At 36.6% G+C, this 14,127-nt stretch overlaps 2 protein-coding genes across 5 annotated transcripts; one reads left to right on the top strand and one right to left on the bottom strand.

Moving 5' to 3' along the window:
- The first annotated feature begins 49 nt into the window (after nucleotides 1–49).
- On the top strand, nucleotides 50–12,375 carry LOC112457453 (keratin-associated protein 6-2-like). 2 transcript variants are annotated; one of them, XM_025020514.1, is made up of 3 exons: nucleotides 50–272; nucleotides 11,668–11,818; nucleotides 11,905–12,375. In XM_025020514.1, exons 2-3 carry the CDS (start codon nucleotides 11,695–11,697, stop codon nucleotides 12,279–12,281), a joined length of 501 nt encoding a protein of 166 aa, XP_024876282.1. In that variant the 5' UTR covers nucleotides 50–272; nucleotides 11,668–11,694; the 3' UTR covers nucleotides 12,282–12,375. The 2 variants fall into 2 exon arrangements, with proteins under 2 accessions (XP_024876282.1, XP_024876281.1); XM_025020513.1 differs by lacking the exon at nucleotides 50–272 and adding an exon at nucleotides 11,151–11,213.
- Nucleotides 3,309–7,691, bottom strand: LOC112457452 (mitochondrial genome maintenance exonuclease 1-like). Of its 3 annotated transcripts, XM_025020511.1 has the most exons (5): nucleotides 7,461–7,691; nucleotides 6,305–7,178; nucleotides 6,010–6,217; nucleotides 4,987–5,119; nucleotides 3,310–4,733 (listed from the first exon to the last, which is right to left on the bottom strand). In XM_025020511.1, exons 2-5 carry the CDS (start codon nucleotides 7,095–7,097, stop codon nucleotides 4,560–4,562), a joined length of 1,308 nt encoding a protein of 435 aa, XP_024876279.1. In that variant the 5' UTR covers nucleotides 7,098–7,178; nucleotides 7,461–7,691; the 3' UTR covers nucleotides 3,310–4,559. The 3 variants fall into 3 exon arrangements, with proteins under 3 accessions (XP_024876278.1, XP_024876279.1, XP_024876280.1); XM_025020510.1 differs by lacking the exon at nucleotides 7,461–7,691 and having other exon boundaries at nucleotides 3,309–4,733; nucleotides 6,305–7,097; XM_025020512.1 differs by lacking the exon at nucleotides 3,310–4,733 and having other exon boundaries at nucleotides 5,072–5,151; nucleotides 7,461–7,690.
- Nucleotides 12,376–14,127: the final 1,752 nt, after the last annotated feature.

The raw sequence follows: 14,127 nt of genomic DNA on the forward strand, positions 1-14,127 counted from the left end.
TTGATTTCGGCAAGTTGCCGTATTATTGTAATACGCACACGCGGTCAGGAAAGGCCAACAATAGCGGGACACAATTACACGACGTTCGCTTCAGAACGCAGTTTGAATAGCTTTTAATGTGCGCTCGCTAATTGGCCACAGGTGTGCACCTGAGCAGGTCCCCCAGGAGAAACCACGTTGCGAAATGTGCAGTATAAGTGCACATAAGCCGGCCGGCGCAGTGTTTACGAAACGACGATCATTTTATAGAAGCGACAGAGTTGCCCTTGTTAGTACGTATAACAGCGTAAAGACACTTTATTTTACTTGATTTTACCACGAAGGGCGCTTTTTACCCGCGTGAAATAAATATACCTTTTAAAGTTAAAAGATCAAATAGACTGACACCGGTAAACAATTTAGTTTTATAATTGGTCAATAATGAAGGAGCAGATAAATATCATATTTATCTCCAAAAAATGCGTGTGCATGTATTATACATATATACATGTGTATCACACGCGCTAGTATCAAAAACCAGATATAGTACAAAATATTAGTCTAAAATCTAGTATCTAATCTACTAAAAACTAGATTTAAACTACTAAAAAATTAGACAAAGTACTAGTCTAAAATCTAGTATAAAAAACTGAATCTAGTATATATATTTTAGTAATGCAACGTCTACACATAGGTATACGTTACATTACTTCACAAGCTTTTTCTAAAAGAAAAAAAATACAGATTTCACTTATTGTAAACAATTACTTATTGATTTCTCTTGCGCAGTATGCAGGAGTCAGATCTCAAAGTTATTACGGCGCGGCGTAAAGTCGCGCAGGGTGCATCCTATAATGCTCAGACCGGCTAACCAGCGTGCGGCCGTTTTCCGTCTCGCGTGTAATCCGGTCCTTTGTAGATTGGCCCTGGCGCGCTCCGCTTCGCTTGATTATTAATTATTATTGGAAGGCAAATGTAGCGTGACCGTTGCGCGCGGCAACGATCGATAATTCATGCACGACGAGCCGCGCGTCGCGTCGCGCACCCGAAGAGGATTAATTCGGGCAAGCGAGACTCCTCGGACGGACGACGGCTCTTCCGCCTTTATCATCGTGCCTTCGTGCTCGTCGATTTTCTCTCGGAGCGTCGAACCCCCTCGTATTTATAAACTTTTCGCCATTGGAAGCACTCGCCACGGTTAGACGGAAGAGCGACGCGGACAACGCCGCCGCCAGGTAGAACTTCTCTGAAGGATATTGACGTCGAGAGATTTCTCGACGTTGGCAGGACGATGAAAACTTCGTAATTTCGGACGTGCTCCAGTTTGCCCGTTGATGACTTTAACCGAGCTATTGCGATCCCTTGCAGACGCGCTCACGCTCCCGGGGACTGTTACGCGTCGAGACGAAAAGTTTTGTGCGGCGTACTTCGAGCGACCGACTATTAATAAGAGAAATACGATTCTATCGCGGAGAACAATTTCGCGATTGCTCCCGAACTCCCGATAGCGCCGTCTGGCGTGGTTGGACAAATTTTACAATTCCAGTAAAAAATATAAAGCTGTAAAAAAATAAGGAGCAATAGTCTCAAGAATAGGCTGCATATGCTTATAATACTTTATATTTAAAATACTATATATTTTTTTAAATATTATACATAAAAATATTGTTTTATCCTTTTTAATACAATTTTAAAATGATCATTAACCGTATTAATAAATTGTTACATGTCTTAGTCCTCATGTTAAACATTTCTTTATTAAAATATCACATTTTAGATCTAGTATTTGCAATTGTTCTGTGGTTTTTGAAACGTGTTTTGAGATAATAAAAAATATAATTAAGCATTAAGAGAGCTTTCGTATAATATTTGTGGTAGAATGAGAAATTGCTGGGGTTTATCGAATCGCAGAGTGGACTTAATAAAAATCCGCTGCTATTCGTAGCTGCATTAAAGGCGAGCAATATAAGAAATCGTTCGGAGGGCATACTGCTCAGGGGTCTCCGATAAATTGCGAGCTCAATAGTTCCAGCGGCACATTTTCTCGAGTTTTCTCGCGCGTCCGAGGGGCGGTGAAGAGGGACCAAGAGGGACAGAGGCCGAAGGAAGCGAGGGTTCGTCCGGCGAGTTGAAGTTATCGTTTTCATAACTCGTCGCGCTCAAAGGGGGTGGACCGGCGGCCGGCCGATGGAAATATGCCGCTGTTACGAGAGGATTAGCGGGGATTAGCCGGGAGATTTAGATTCATCTGGGGGCTGGGGGCTCGCTAAATGTCTAATCCGGAAATATGGTTGTCTTTGCTCAGGATGCCGGCAGGATGTCGTGCGCGCGAACAACGGAATTCTCAGCGGATAAATCCGCGGCCTCGCAGTAAATATCACTTTGCAACGTTAGCATTGTATTACGTAAAACGGATTGCGGTATAGTAGGTTCTCCCTCTTTTGATCCGCAATCCACGGCGAGGAAATGAAAGAAATGTGTCATAACGGTGCTTGCACCGAGTCAACGTTGTTTTACCGCGGTATGACTCTGCAATTACCTCACGATTGCTTGCGTTTGTGTCATCGCTGAACTTTTCTTACTAATGTTTAAAGCCCACTCAAAATGATCTTTAATATTTTATTATTTAATCTTTAATATTTTATTATTACACAAATGTGTACTGAATCGAGTGGAATATGTATCAGTGAATTAACGTTCTCAAGGAATTTTTAATTAGTTATTATGAAAACAGCCTACGATAAACTGCTGCTATTATTTTTCTGGTGCTTCAAGATGTTGCAACATTTGTTTCGCAAACGATATTTGCTTCTCGAAAAACGAAAAGATCAGTAACTGCGTAGTTGCTTTGCACTTTAATGAAAGAATTCTTTGATGTGAAATCGCATCCCACTTGCAGAGGCTTGTAAAGCTGAATATCATAGGAGAGCGTATGAAAGTATTGTTAGCGGAATATAGGATAACCGGAAATAAACATATCTAAAAGAAAAAGAAATCTCGAGTGAAATAACGAGTTGACATTCCAGTAGCGTAACTAGATTTTTTAACACAATATTTTAAGGATTTATTTAGAATTTTCACGATTTCCTTTGTCACCGTAATTATCTCTTAAATAGCCTTTTTCATCTTTCGGTTCATTGTATAACATAATAAATATAATATGAAAAGAAAATTGGATTTTAATATTAAACATCACGTGATGTTTCTCCTATATACTCCATGTACTAACAATATATACCAAAAAGCAAAGAATATGACGCTCCATTATCTTTTTTTTTTTTTTTAATGCTGTTTTCTTATTTACTCGAAACATCCTAACATGAATCAATATTCAAAATTTAGTATCCAAAAATAAATATAGTAAAAAGTAGCGAACATTTCGCGGCACGTATTTTCGCCAACAAGAAATGTGATGAAAAAAAATAAAACAAAAATGTGAAAATCTAACACATTGCGCTGTATGATGACGGTAATATATCTGACAGTGTTATTACGACTTGATACTGCCATGTATGGCCCAGACCGTTTGGACGTAAAGGATGCGGTTCGTAATATCTGATATCCTAACGCGATACTCCCGGTTTCTGTGTGCGAGCCAGGTATGCGGAAACAACGAACGATATAATTCTGCTACACCGCTTCACCATTAGTTTACGATCCCCAAGGGCGCACGAGGGGTCGCAATGTTTATAAGGTCCTGTAACGGGGAGCCGCGTAACGTAGCACCCCCTTCAGGCTTTCTCTGTCCTGCCGGCGAAAGTTATAATTGTAGTATGTTAACTCGACGACCGGGATGACCGGGTTTTTCCGGCACGACCATTACGTTTTTAGTATTACAGTATTCTTCACCTGCGATATGGGACTGTGAAATCAAAGGTTTATTTTTAAAAGCGAAACAAGTTTTCAACGAACTCAGTATTGATTATCAAATTGCATCTAAAATTAAAATCTAAAATGGAACACTTTTTTATCTTGATAAGAGCGATATAACGATATAATGTAAGCATAAAAATTAATATGTTTACTTCGAATCTGTGAACTTGTATAAAAACGTATCTTCTTCGGAAAAAGCTTTAATCGTTGAACTTTCCAAACTCGATCAGGGAACATTAATCTTCGCCAGTTCTGAGGTTTTACGAACTTTAGAAAAATACAGCTCACATAAATTGTGATACTTTTAATAACAGCGTAAATGTATCGTACAAAATTACAGTGTCGCGATAATAAGTTTGCGTATTTTCTTAATAACCGTTACTCCGAGCGGTGCTCGCGGAAAATGCGAATAGGTTTGTCATAAATCATAAATGCCGAGTCCACCGCAGGGCTTAATAAGTCGGCGTATCGACGCGGTTTCCCTTTCTCTCTCTCTCTCGCTGTATCCTCTGGTTTCCTACGGACTCTGGGAGGGCTTTTCCCAACTACTCCCCGAAGACTATAGATTATTGCAACTTCTGACGCGCAAAGGATGGAATTAAAAACTTCTCCCGCCGACTCCTGCCGGGAGTTACCTGTGGTTGACGGATAAGCATTTAATTGGCTTTGCGTGCGGAACTTTTAATGAATATATGCGACGCGGTACATTAATGCTTTATTGGGGTATAAATGTTTTCGTCGCTGTTCGTCGTTTCGACATAGTATTTCTGCAGGCGGCGCAGCCATGCTGTCCAGTATTGCTGCAGCGTGTTGTCGGACACTTCGTACACGGTTGCTGGTGCGCCGCACGTGTAAGCAATCACGAGTAATCCCCGTTTTATCTGTAGAATCGAGAAACACGGACGTTTTAGGAAAGTGGCTGCTCCCTCTTGCCAATTTTATTTTTAGAAAATATTAACAACTTTTAGAAAGTTGCTTTATTACAGTAGCTTTCTTTATTACACGCGGTATTTGACGAACAAATTGTAGCAAATAAAATGACAGTAATCGAAAACGAATTAATTTCCATAATGAAATACAAACTTCTTTGCGTATCTCTTTTAAATGAGATTTTTATTACGATGAGTTATTTACCACAAAGGGATATAAATTGGAAACATTGATAGCTCCGATGTACGCGGCGAGTTGTACAGGCGCGTCATATGTTCCCTTCAAGTCCAATTTCTTTCTGTCTGATTTCTTCCAATCGATTACGTAATTTTCGCCCCTGCGGGTATAGTGCGTACGTGTAAGACTATCCTGAATATACAGGACGATTTTAAACTTTATTTAAAATTATTCTGTAGCAAAAAATATATAAAAATTTCAGGAAACTCTATTTCGAGTATGGATCAACAGAGAAAATCAGATCAATTAATGAAACCTGAATATTCGTGGGTATAAAAACAATAAATAATTTAATAAACACAGACCATATCTGAAAAAATCTAATAATATTATTAATAGCTTATTATTTCAATCGAAGATTTTACATAAATCATAAATCCTCAAAAATATCTCTCTTTATTGAAAAACAAAAAAAAAAACAAGTTGAAAATGTACCAAAGCGAAAAGTATTGGGAAACATATCTTTATGAAAAAGATTTATTGTGAATAAGATATATAACCCTTTTTCAACATTTTTCTTTTAATAAATATAACATTTGGAAAAGCATCTCTAAAATTTATATCTCTATAATTTATATCAGGCTTTAAAGAAGAGAGATAATAATTTCAATTTTCTGTAAAATTATATAACGTACAATTTTAAAATATAATTTAAATTAATAATTTGAATGTTGAATAATTTTAATTACAAAATTATTTTAAATTATTAAGTATAATTTCTTTATTTAGTAAAAATGTATAAATTTAGAGACTGAAATTATCATTAGCCTAAAATTATCAAGCTCCATTTATTGTACTTACTATACAATATTAAGGTAGTTAGTTATAATCAGTTTATTGGCCAACTATATTTAGAGCTTACAGCTATTTTACACAATACAAGTTATAAAATATAAAATTGACTAGAAACCAGGCGGTGACCTCTGGTTTTGCCTGTTTCGTTTCGAAATAGAGTTTCCTGGTGATGGTGAAGCAAAATCTCTGTTTTACCTATAAGAGGCTATACAGTCGACTACTCCTTTGTAACGCAATTTCGGGTGAGCTACGTGTGTCTCGATCGCTCTCACGTGGTGCACGTCCTTCAAAACACCCTGGACACTTTTAAAAACTGGCTCGATCTTCGAAGGAACCTCATACTCTTTCCCGAGCAGGTCCTGTGCTATGCACGAATGCAAAGATGATCCATCCTCTAACAATGCTGTATCAGGAGCAAATAGATTTATTTATTAAGCTTATTAAAGTTTCTCTTTCTCGTGGAACAGTTTATCAAATAACTCTCAAATACCTTTCTGATGCATTTCAAATCCTTCTTGCCCGAGCTTTTTTATCATTCTTTCCTTCCATGCCTCTAGAGCCAGCTTCGACTCTGGTGACATGGTTTGTGTAAGAATCTTAGTTACACTGGGAAATCTTATTGTTTCAAGATCATCTCTAACAGATATAGATAATATTTCTGTTGACTGCGTCGGAAGTTCTTGTTTGCTGCCCATAATTGGAAAAGTTGGCAAATGTTTTATAATAATGTCAGGCAATCTTTCAAAATTAGAAGACACACATTTTGTGACTGTATTTTCATTATCAGATACATTTGAATTGGACGATGCAACTTCGTTATTACTATTCTTCGCTGACAAAATAGATGTGGTGTTAGATCTAAGGTCTATTTTCTGAGCAGTCTGACTAGATTCAGAATGTAAAAGATTGTTTGTATTTTGATCAGTTGAACCATCAAATTCCATCTCGCTAAATTTTTTTATAGAACTCTGATCTGTATCATTTGACTGCTCGTTTTGAGGCTTTGTAATCTTTGTGAGCTTATCACGAGCATTTTCCATAACCCACAAGAATTCTGTATGTATCATATTTGTCTTTTCACGGGGTATCTTCCCTTTCTTCTCTAATTTCAATCTCCTTTTCTTTTGGGATTTTGTTTCAACTAACGGACCAAATATCAATTTATATTCTTTCATCAATCTTTTAATTTTGTCCGACTTTGAGGAGTACTTTTTAATGAATGGTCGGCACATACTTTGTATATTAGAAGATACATGTAGAACATATTTGGAAGTAACCAACATAGTTGTATTTTTAGCTATAGATTAAAATGTATAGCTGCGTATTACTTGTTTTATGTAAACTAGACTCCTCTGATCTCAGTTCTATTATCAAATAATTAAATATACTAGAAGTAATCAATAACATTCTGTTTTTTTTTCTGTAAAATACTTTAACAAATATTGATATCTAATGTTTCTCTTTAAAATATTAAGGGACACTGATGTTTAATAAATCATAACTTAAGTACTTTATATAAGATTTTGCGTAGAGATATCAGTACAGAAAAAATTCCTTAAAGCATTTTATACAAATGCATAGTTAATCTTTCGATTACGATAAAATTATGAATCTAATTATGAAAACTAAATGAAAACTAAACTTACCGAGGAAAAAGCCTCTTATCCTTAGCACAGATTTTGTACTTCATGAAATGATTTATCCGTATAGAAAAACTTAATTAATTATAAAAATAAAAGACGATAAATCACAGATAGGATATTACTGGAAAACCGACAGAATTAATGTTTATTTGATCGATAAATTCTATTTAAGAAAATATATAATGTGCTCTATAATAGTTCAAAAACAATCAAAGAGGTTATGTACACACGTGATAAACTTAACCCAACAACCACAGGAGCATTTTACTGCCATCTACAAATGAATCTTACATAATATTTCTATATCGTTTTGTTATCAACATTTGATATAAATGTCATATAATATCTTTCTTTTCAATTATCAATCGCTTATATTTGTTAAATTATTACTTATTATTTTAGAAAATTTAAAAAGTGTTTAATTACGAAAGAATTATTACGACAGATTTTTTTGCTAACGCTAATAATCAAAATCTTATCTACACAATATTATATTAAATAGTAAACTAAATAATATTTAAATAGTAATTGTAATAATAAGAAATTAATTAATTACTCTATAAATAACATTTTTAACACAATTAGTTACAGGTTCTTCCAATTGACAAATTTTATTGGTGTTTTACTCGATAAGATAAGAATATAATATCGAATCTTTCGGTATATGGCATCACCATATTTTATCTATTATTTTGTATTATTTTTACTAATTACAACGTAATTATATTTAATATATTTATTTAATAATTAAATGTAGTTAATTATGAAATATAATATAATATTATAATATGTTTTCGAAATATATATATAATATAATTTTAAAATTGGTAAATATATATAAATATTAATGTAACGCAATATATGTATACGTATGTATATACACATTATACAATACATGAATGCGTTGCAGATATATGTTATTGATAAATACCAGAAAATTACGTCAGTCACGCTTGCTATGAACAAATCACCCAGTTGGTTTTGCTGAATGAAAAATTCCGGACTTTGTACGATCTGATCATTGATTGCCGTTTTATATCCAACAATTAAATCTATTTTTACACTACCGTTGCGAGTAGTAATAAGATGCATTGATATACTATCAGCCATCGCGTTTATATTGTATCGTCGACATATTTTCGCATTATCGGCATTCGCGCGATCGGTATTACGCGAGTGCATTTCGCAATAAGAATCTGCAAACGACTGTTTCCCTGAGTCTGAAACAGCCGTTCGGGCCGTACGTTTCATTTCATTGCTTCGAATCTTGTAACTATTAAAAGAAATTTTAGTTTATCTTTATTGATATTGGATTCTAACATTCGTACTCGCTAAGGAAATCGCTGTTCACTCTTTTCATATGCGAATCATGTGATACACGCAATCGTCAAACTATCACTGAGAAAATACTGTAAATCGATCAAAATTTATAGATAAAAAGAATACGGGCATTTCGGACCTTTTATAAATAATAAAATATTATTTTTTGTCATGGATATACAGAAAATATCTACAATCTTTTTTAGCAAGAAATATTCTTGCTCCGGTTCCAGTTGAGGTGTATGTATAAAATAGAATATGTTTCATCATTTAGGCGATATTGAATTAATCAGTCAACGGCGTTATAAATTCAAGAACATAATATAGAAAAAAAAAACAGATATGGTTGCACAGAGATAACAAGAGATATATTCAAAACTTTTAGCAATATCAGCACCTACATCTAGTGCACCTACATTGTGTGCAGATCCGACCAACTCTTGCCGACGCAATGGCCGCGATTTCTCGCCTGGCCAGCGTTGGTCAAACGGGGTGTGTCGGTGCAACCCTCTCATAGTGCTTAGCTTACGCAACAATCGTTCACATGCGACCTTTGATGCGGTACAAACTTTCTCCCTTCTCCTCCCCCCCGTAGAAAATTAACGATATGACGTGCTTTATTGTATGACGTGCGTCGAACCCGCTGAGCGGTATCGTGCGCGCTGACGTAAGATCTTACCGGACTTATGGCCCTTTCGAAGGCTCGAGGGTGTACCTCCTGCCCTCTTTCCCATGATGATTAACGAGGATTTTTCTGCTAATTTAATAACGGCCTGCTGTCGAATCGAGTTCATGGCAGACCATTTGTAAAACGGCGATTATCCGAAGTGCCGTCGAAGTAACAGGAAGATAACGCTTGCAGCGGACAGTGATGTATGGCGCCGTTTATTTAGCAATTAATCCTTTTTTTTTACCATTTACTCGCAAAAAGGAATTTTTGTCACTTATTTCGAACAATTATACGACTTAAAAGAGGCAGATAATTGAAATATATATCATTCATATTATTTTCATCTCTCGACAATTTTTTGTTTAATCTGACAAAAAAGGTCGATTCTAAATTGAGAACAAAGGTCGGTTCTAAATTCCTTATTACTCTTTTTACTCGTCCCGTCCCTCCCTTCTTCCTGTTTCGTCAATCACGTGACATACGATAGGTTGCCACAGAAAGGAACTGCAGCAAGAGGTGAACTGGACGGAAAAAATGTCTCCACTTCACGTTTTTGCGTAACGCTGCAACCGAAAACCGTCGTCGCAGAGTCGTGCGACGGTGAAAGTTTCGCCATGTATGAAATTTAAGATGATCAGAAAAAGCACGTTGCTATATCGTAGCAATGGATCAAAATGAAGACTAATGGACCGTACATTGTTATGTATATTTAAAATGAGAAAATTACAATTATACAAAATGTACATACCTATATACCATGTATGTAATAGATACGCCAGAGATACATATTATAGTAATAGTTATGTCGGCGATGTCATGTAATATCTCTTTCGCATTCATATGGGGTTTAATTGTATCGAGTTCGGCTTCGAGTTCTGCGTTAAGTAACTCCTTGGTCTTTTGAAATATCATTTTGTCCATAATGGAGTAAAAGGATTTGACCAAGCAAGAAATTTGACCTTGGCTTTGCCTTCAAAGTGATCAAGGTGATCGCTTTGAAAGTCCCAAGATTTATGAAATCTCGAAGTTTTAAAATGACAAGATTAATTATCTTCAATGCGGTAAAAATTCATTAAACTCACCGAAAGTTTCCAGTTGAAAAAAATGACAAGATTAAGTTTCTTAATGCGGAGAAAATCACGAAATGCAACTTATGCGAGTTTCCACTTTATTTTGCTGAAAGAATCCAGTACTACGAATTAAAAGAAATTAGAAAACTGAGTATAATTAAATCGCCCGATCGATCTTGTCTTACTTGTAATTCTCAACTCTTCTAATTCAATCCAACGAAAGAAATTCTATGAGAAATCTGATAACTCTACGTCTCGTTCTTGGGTTATACGTTAGTGCAAACATCACATCGAGACTAACGGCATTGATCCTTCTTCGGGGGATTGATCGGTCGATTTTTAATTCCCACCGACGCAAGTCGATCGCGCGGTTCTAACAAAGAATTTTCGTGACGAGTGCGCTAGAAAAATCGTTTTAGAAAGGCGTATTAGCCACGCGTATACCTCTACCTTCTTGCCGGCGGTACTATTGCGCCGCTAACTGCTCCTACATCTCTATTTACGTGCGTATGTGTGTGAGTGAGCGGGGTATCGTGTATAGATGTAAGATACACACGTGTAATTCGTCTCGGTGAGATGCAATGCTGTGAGAAAAGACTCCACCGGTATAAAAGGGGGTGTGTCTCGTGAGGTCCGCATCAGTTTTAGTAGTGATCTCCGCATCGCCACATCATTATCGCCACCATGAACGCTATAGTGAGTAATTTTACGTTTTCCCCCGAGTAACCGGAATAGTCACGTTACGTCCGCGAAAGAGGTTTCGTACCGATCTACCTTATATATAGACGTACCCGAATATCCTCGGAAAAGTAATTGGCGGTTTCTAATTACGCGCCCCGCGGATAGAATTGATTGCAAGATATTTCTGATACGGCTTGTTAATTCCCCTACGATGTGTGACATCAGAATCGTAGACAAAATTGTATAACGGTTTTTTACATGTACATTATGTCTCGCATATTTTTAAATATTATATCTTTTATATCTTTTAAAAGATATATAATAAGAGGTTGAAAACCGAGGACAAGAAAATATTTTCTTTCCGGATTACGTCCGGAGGGAATCGTGACCACATAGTGAGAGAATATAAAAGCTGTGTAATACAATGCGTATTTAACTTTGCGTCCTACAGTGTTTGAATTCGTTACAGCTTGTATTAGCCATTGTCGGCCTGGCAATGCCAATTTATTGTGAGGAGACACAGGTAGAGAAGAAACAGGAGAAGAGGGGCGTGTTGGGTCTGGGTTACGGAGGATACGGAGGATTAGGAAACGCTCTGATTGCGGGACCGGCTTATGGAGGTATCTCTCGGTTTCCGATGCTCGATCTGCGCGAATAATTTCATCTCTGTCAGAGATCACCCGCGAGATCACCCTTTCGATTTCAGGCTACGGACAGAGTTATCTCGGTGGCGTTGCCCCGGCCTACTCCTCGGGTCACGGCATTTCCGCACCTGCCTACGGCTACAGCGTGCCCGTAGCGTCCCACGGATACGCCAGCGCACCTCTGTACCGTATCGGTTACTCCGGCGGTCTGGGATACGGTGGCGCGAGTCTGGGAGGACTCGGACACGGCGTTGCAGCCGTTGGAGGACCAGCCTACGGTATCGGATCGGGATACGGCGCCCGCGGTCTCGGTGCGGGAATCGGCTACGGCGCCGGCGCTGGTCTGGGATACGGCGCAGGACTAGGACACGGTCTCGGCGCCGGTCTCGGTGCCGGTCTTGGTGCCGGTATTGGTGCCGGTTACGGCCACGGATTGTGAAGACGTGGCTGATCAATTACCCGACGCACGCGACGTCGTGGAACGTCGATGATTCTTCAGTTTCTTCTATCAACCTTGGCCCTACCCTGAACATTGGCTCCCTCAAGTTTATATCGTGCGACTTTTAAATAAACTTTATATTTTTTAGTAACCCGCAGTGCCTTTTTTACCTCTTCCCTTTCTCTCATTACAATGAGAATGAACTGTGAGCCTCTCGGAAATTAAATCAATCAACTTGTAAAATAAAAAGCACGTAAAATTGACGGAATTATGAACTAATTATGCGCTCTAAAATTAATACTAAATTAAGATACTAAAATTAAGAAATTAAAAAAAAATGAAATGGATTGTTTTGACTGAAAAATTCCATACCTATATGACTATTATGTTAAATGTGTCCTTTCGTCAATAACAATAAATATCAAACTTTCGTATTTTTCTCCTTCTTTTTCTTAAACTTTTGCTTTTCTAATAATGATAAGCTAACCCAGACAGCATATCATGCCCAAAATCGGGACATAAGACGTCTTTTAGCCGTCTTTTAGCAATCTTTTAGCCATCTTTTCGTAAAACATTTAAAAGATGTTTTTTTAAACGTCTTATGTCTCGCTTTTGGACATGCGTGCTGTCTGGGAATTTGATCGTTTGTGAAATAAAATAACACAAATGGTGAAATGCGCCTTTTAACAGTTGGACTAGACCTTTATAATCTTTTATTTATGCCTAATAATATTTTTGCGTATATGTTATGGTCAAAGTCCAACATGTGGGCAATCCTAGGATTGACTAATCAATTCTGTCGAACAATGAAGCATCTTTTGGTCAAAGTTTTTGTAGTAATTTGTTTATATGTGTTTATTAGACAGTACATAACAGGTGGGTGAAGGGCTCCGCCTGCATAAAAAAACTAGACCTTTAATATTTTATTTACGCCTAATATTTTTGGATATGTGTTATGGTTAAAGTCCGACACGCAGGCAGACAAATTGACGTCTTATAAAAATAAATCCTTTAATAAAAGTTTTTGAATCCAAGCATGTAATATGGAAAAATAAATATTCAGTTAAAGAATATATTTTTATATAACAAAATAAGATGGAATTAAATATCAGAAACGAGAAGTGAAAATAAAAAATTACATATACATAATATGTATCTGAAATCGGTAAATAAAATTCCTACTTTATGTACACTTTTGCTCACGTGATAGTTGCTTCCTCGCCAGAGGGTGATAGCGAATCACCGTATGTTAAAGATAGATTAAACAACACTCGGTCAGAGGTTAAGTTACTGTAGGAAAAGTGTATTTATTACATTAAGCATGAATTTCCTAGCCAGGAGCGTAATTAATTTAGCAAGGACTTGCATAGCGAGTTCCATCCAAGGTATGATCACTACACAATACAATATAATAATTTCTTTGATTACTTAACCTCTAATTTAATCTCTGAATAAAGGAGGGTTACTGTTGCAATGGATACTTTTCAAATTTTTCAGTTTTATTTATATATAATCAGAGCATTTCAGTTTCAGTTTTAGCTATATATAATCTGATCATTTTATTCATTAATTGTAGGTGGTAGCCTAACAAAGCTTTGTGAGAACAGCTACAGCCAAGGTAATCTTGCATAACGTCAGTTTATTTAACAATAAATTGAAATCTACTTGCTATTGACAGGAAAGGTACTTAGAGCCACGACGACATGTCTGAGCACAGCGCTGCAAGGTAATAACATTTTTAAATATGTAGGTATGTCATAATCATAGTTTTTCATTTTATAACGGAATTCAACTCTTCTAAGCAGAAAGTATTTTCAATATAACTTGGATGTTCATATATTTTGAT

Source organism: Temnothorax curvispinosus, unplaced genomic scaffold (genome assembly GCF_003070985.1).
Source record: "Temnothorax curvispinosus isolate PA1 unplaced genomic scaffold, ASM307098v1 QBEX01007779.1, whole genome shotgun sequence".
Taxonomy (NCBI): Eukaryota; Metazoa; Arthropoda; class Insecta; order Hymenoptera; family Formicidae; genus Temnothorax; species Temnothorax curvispinosus.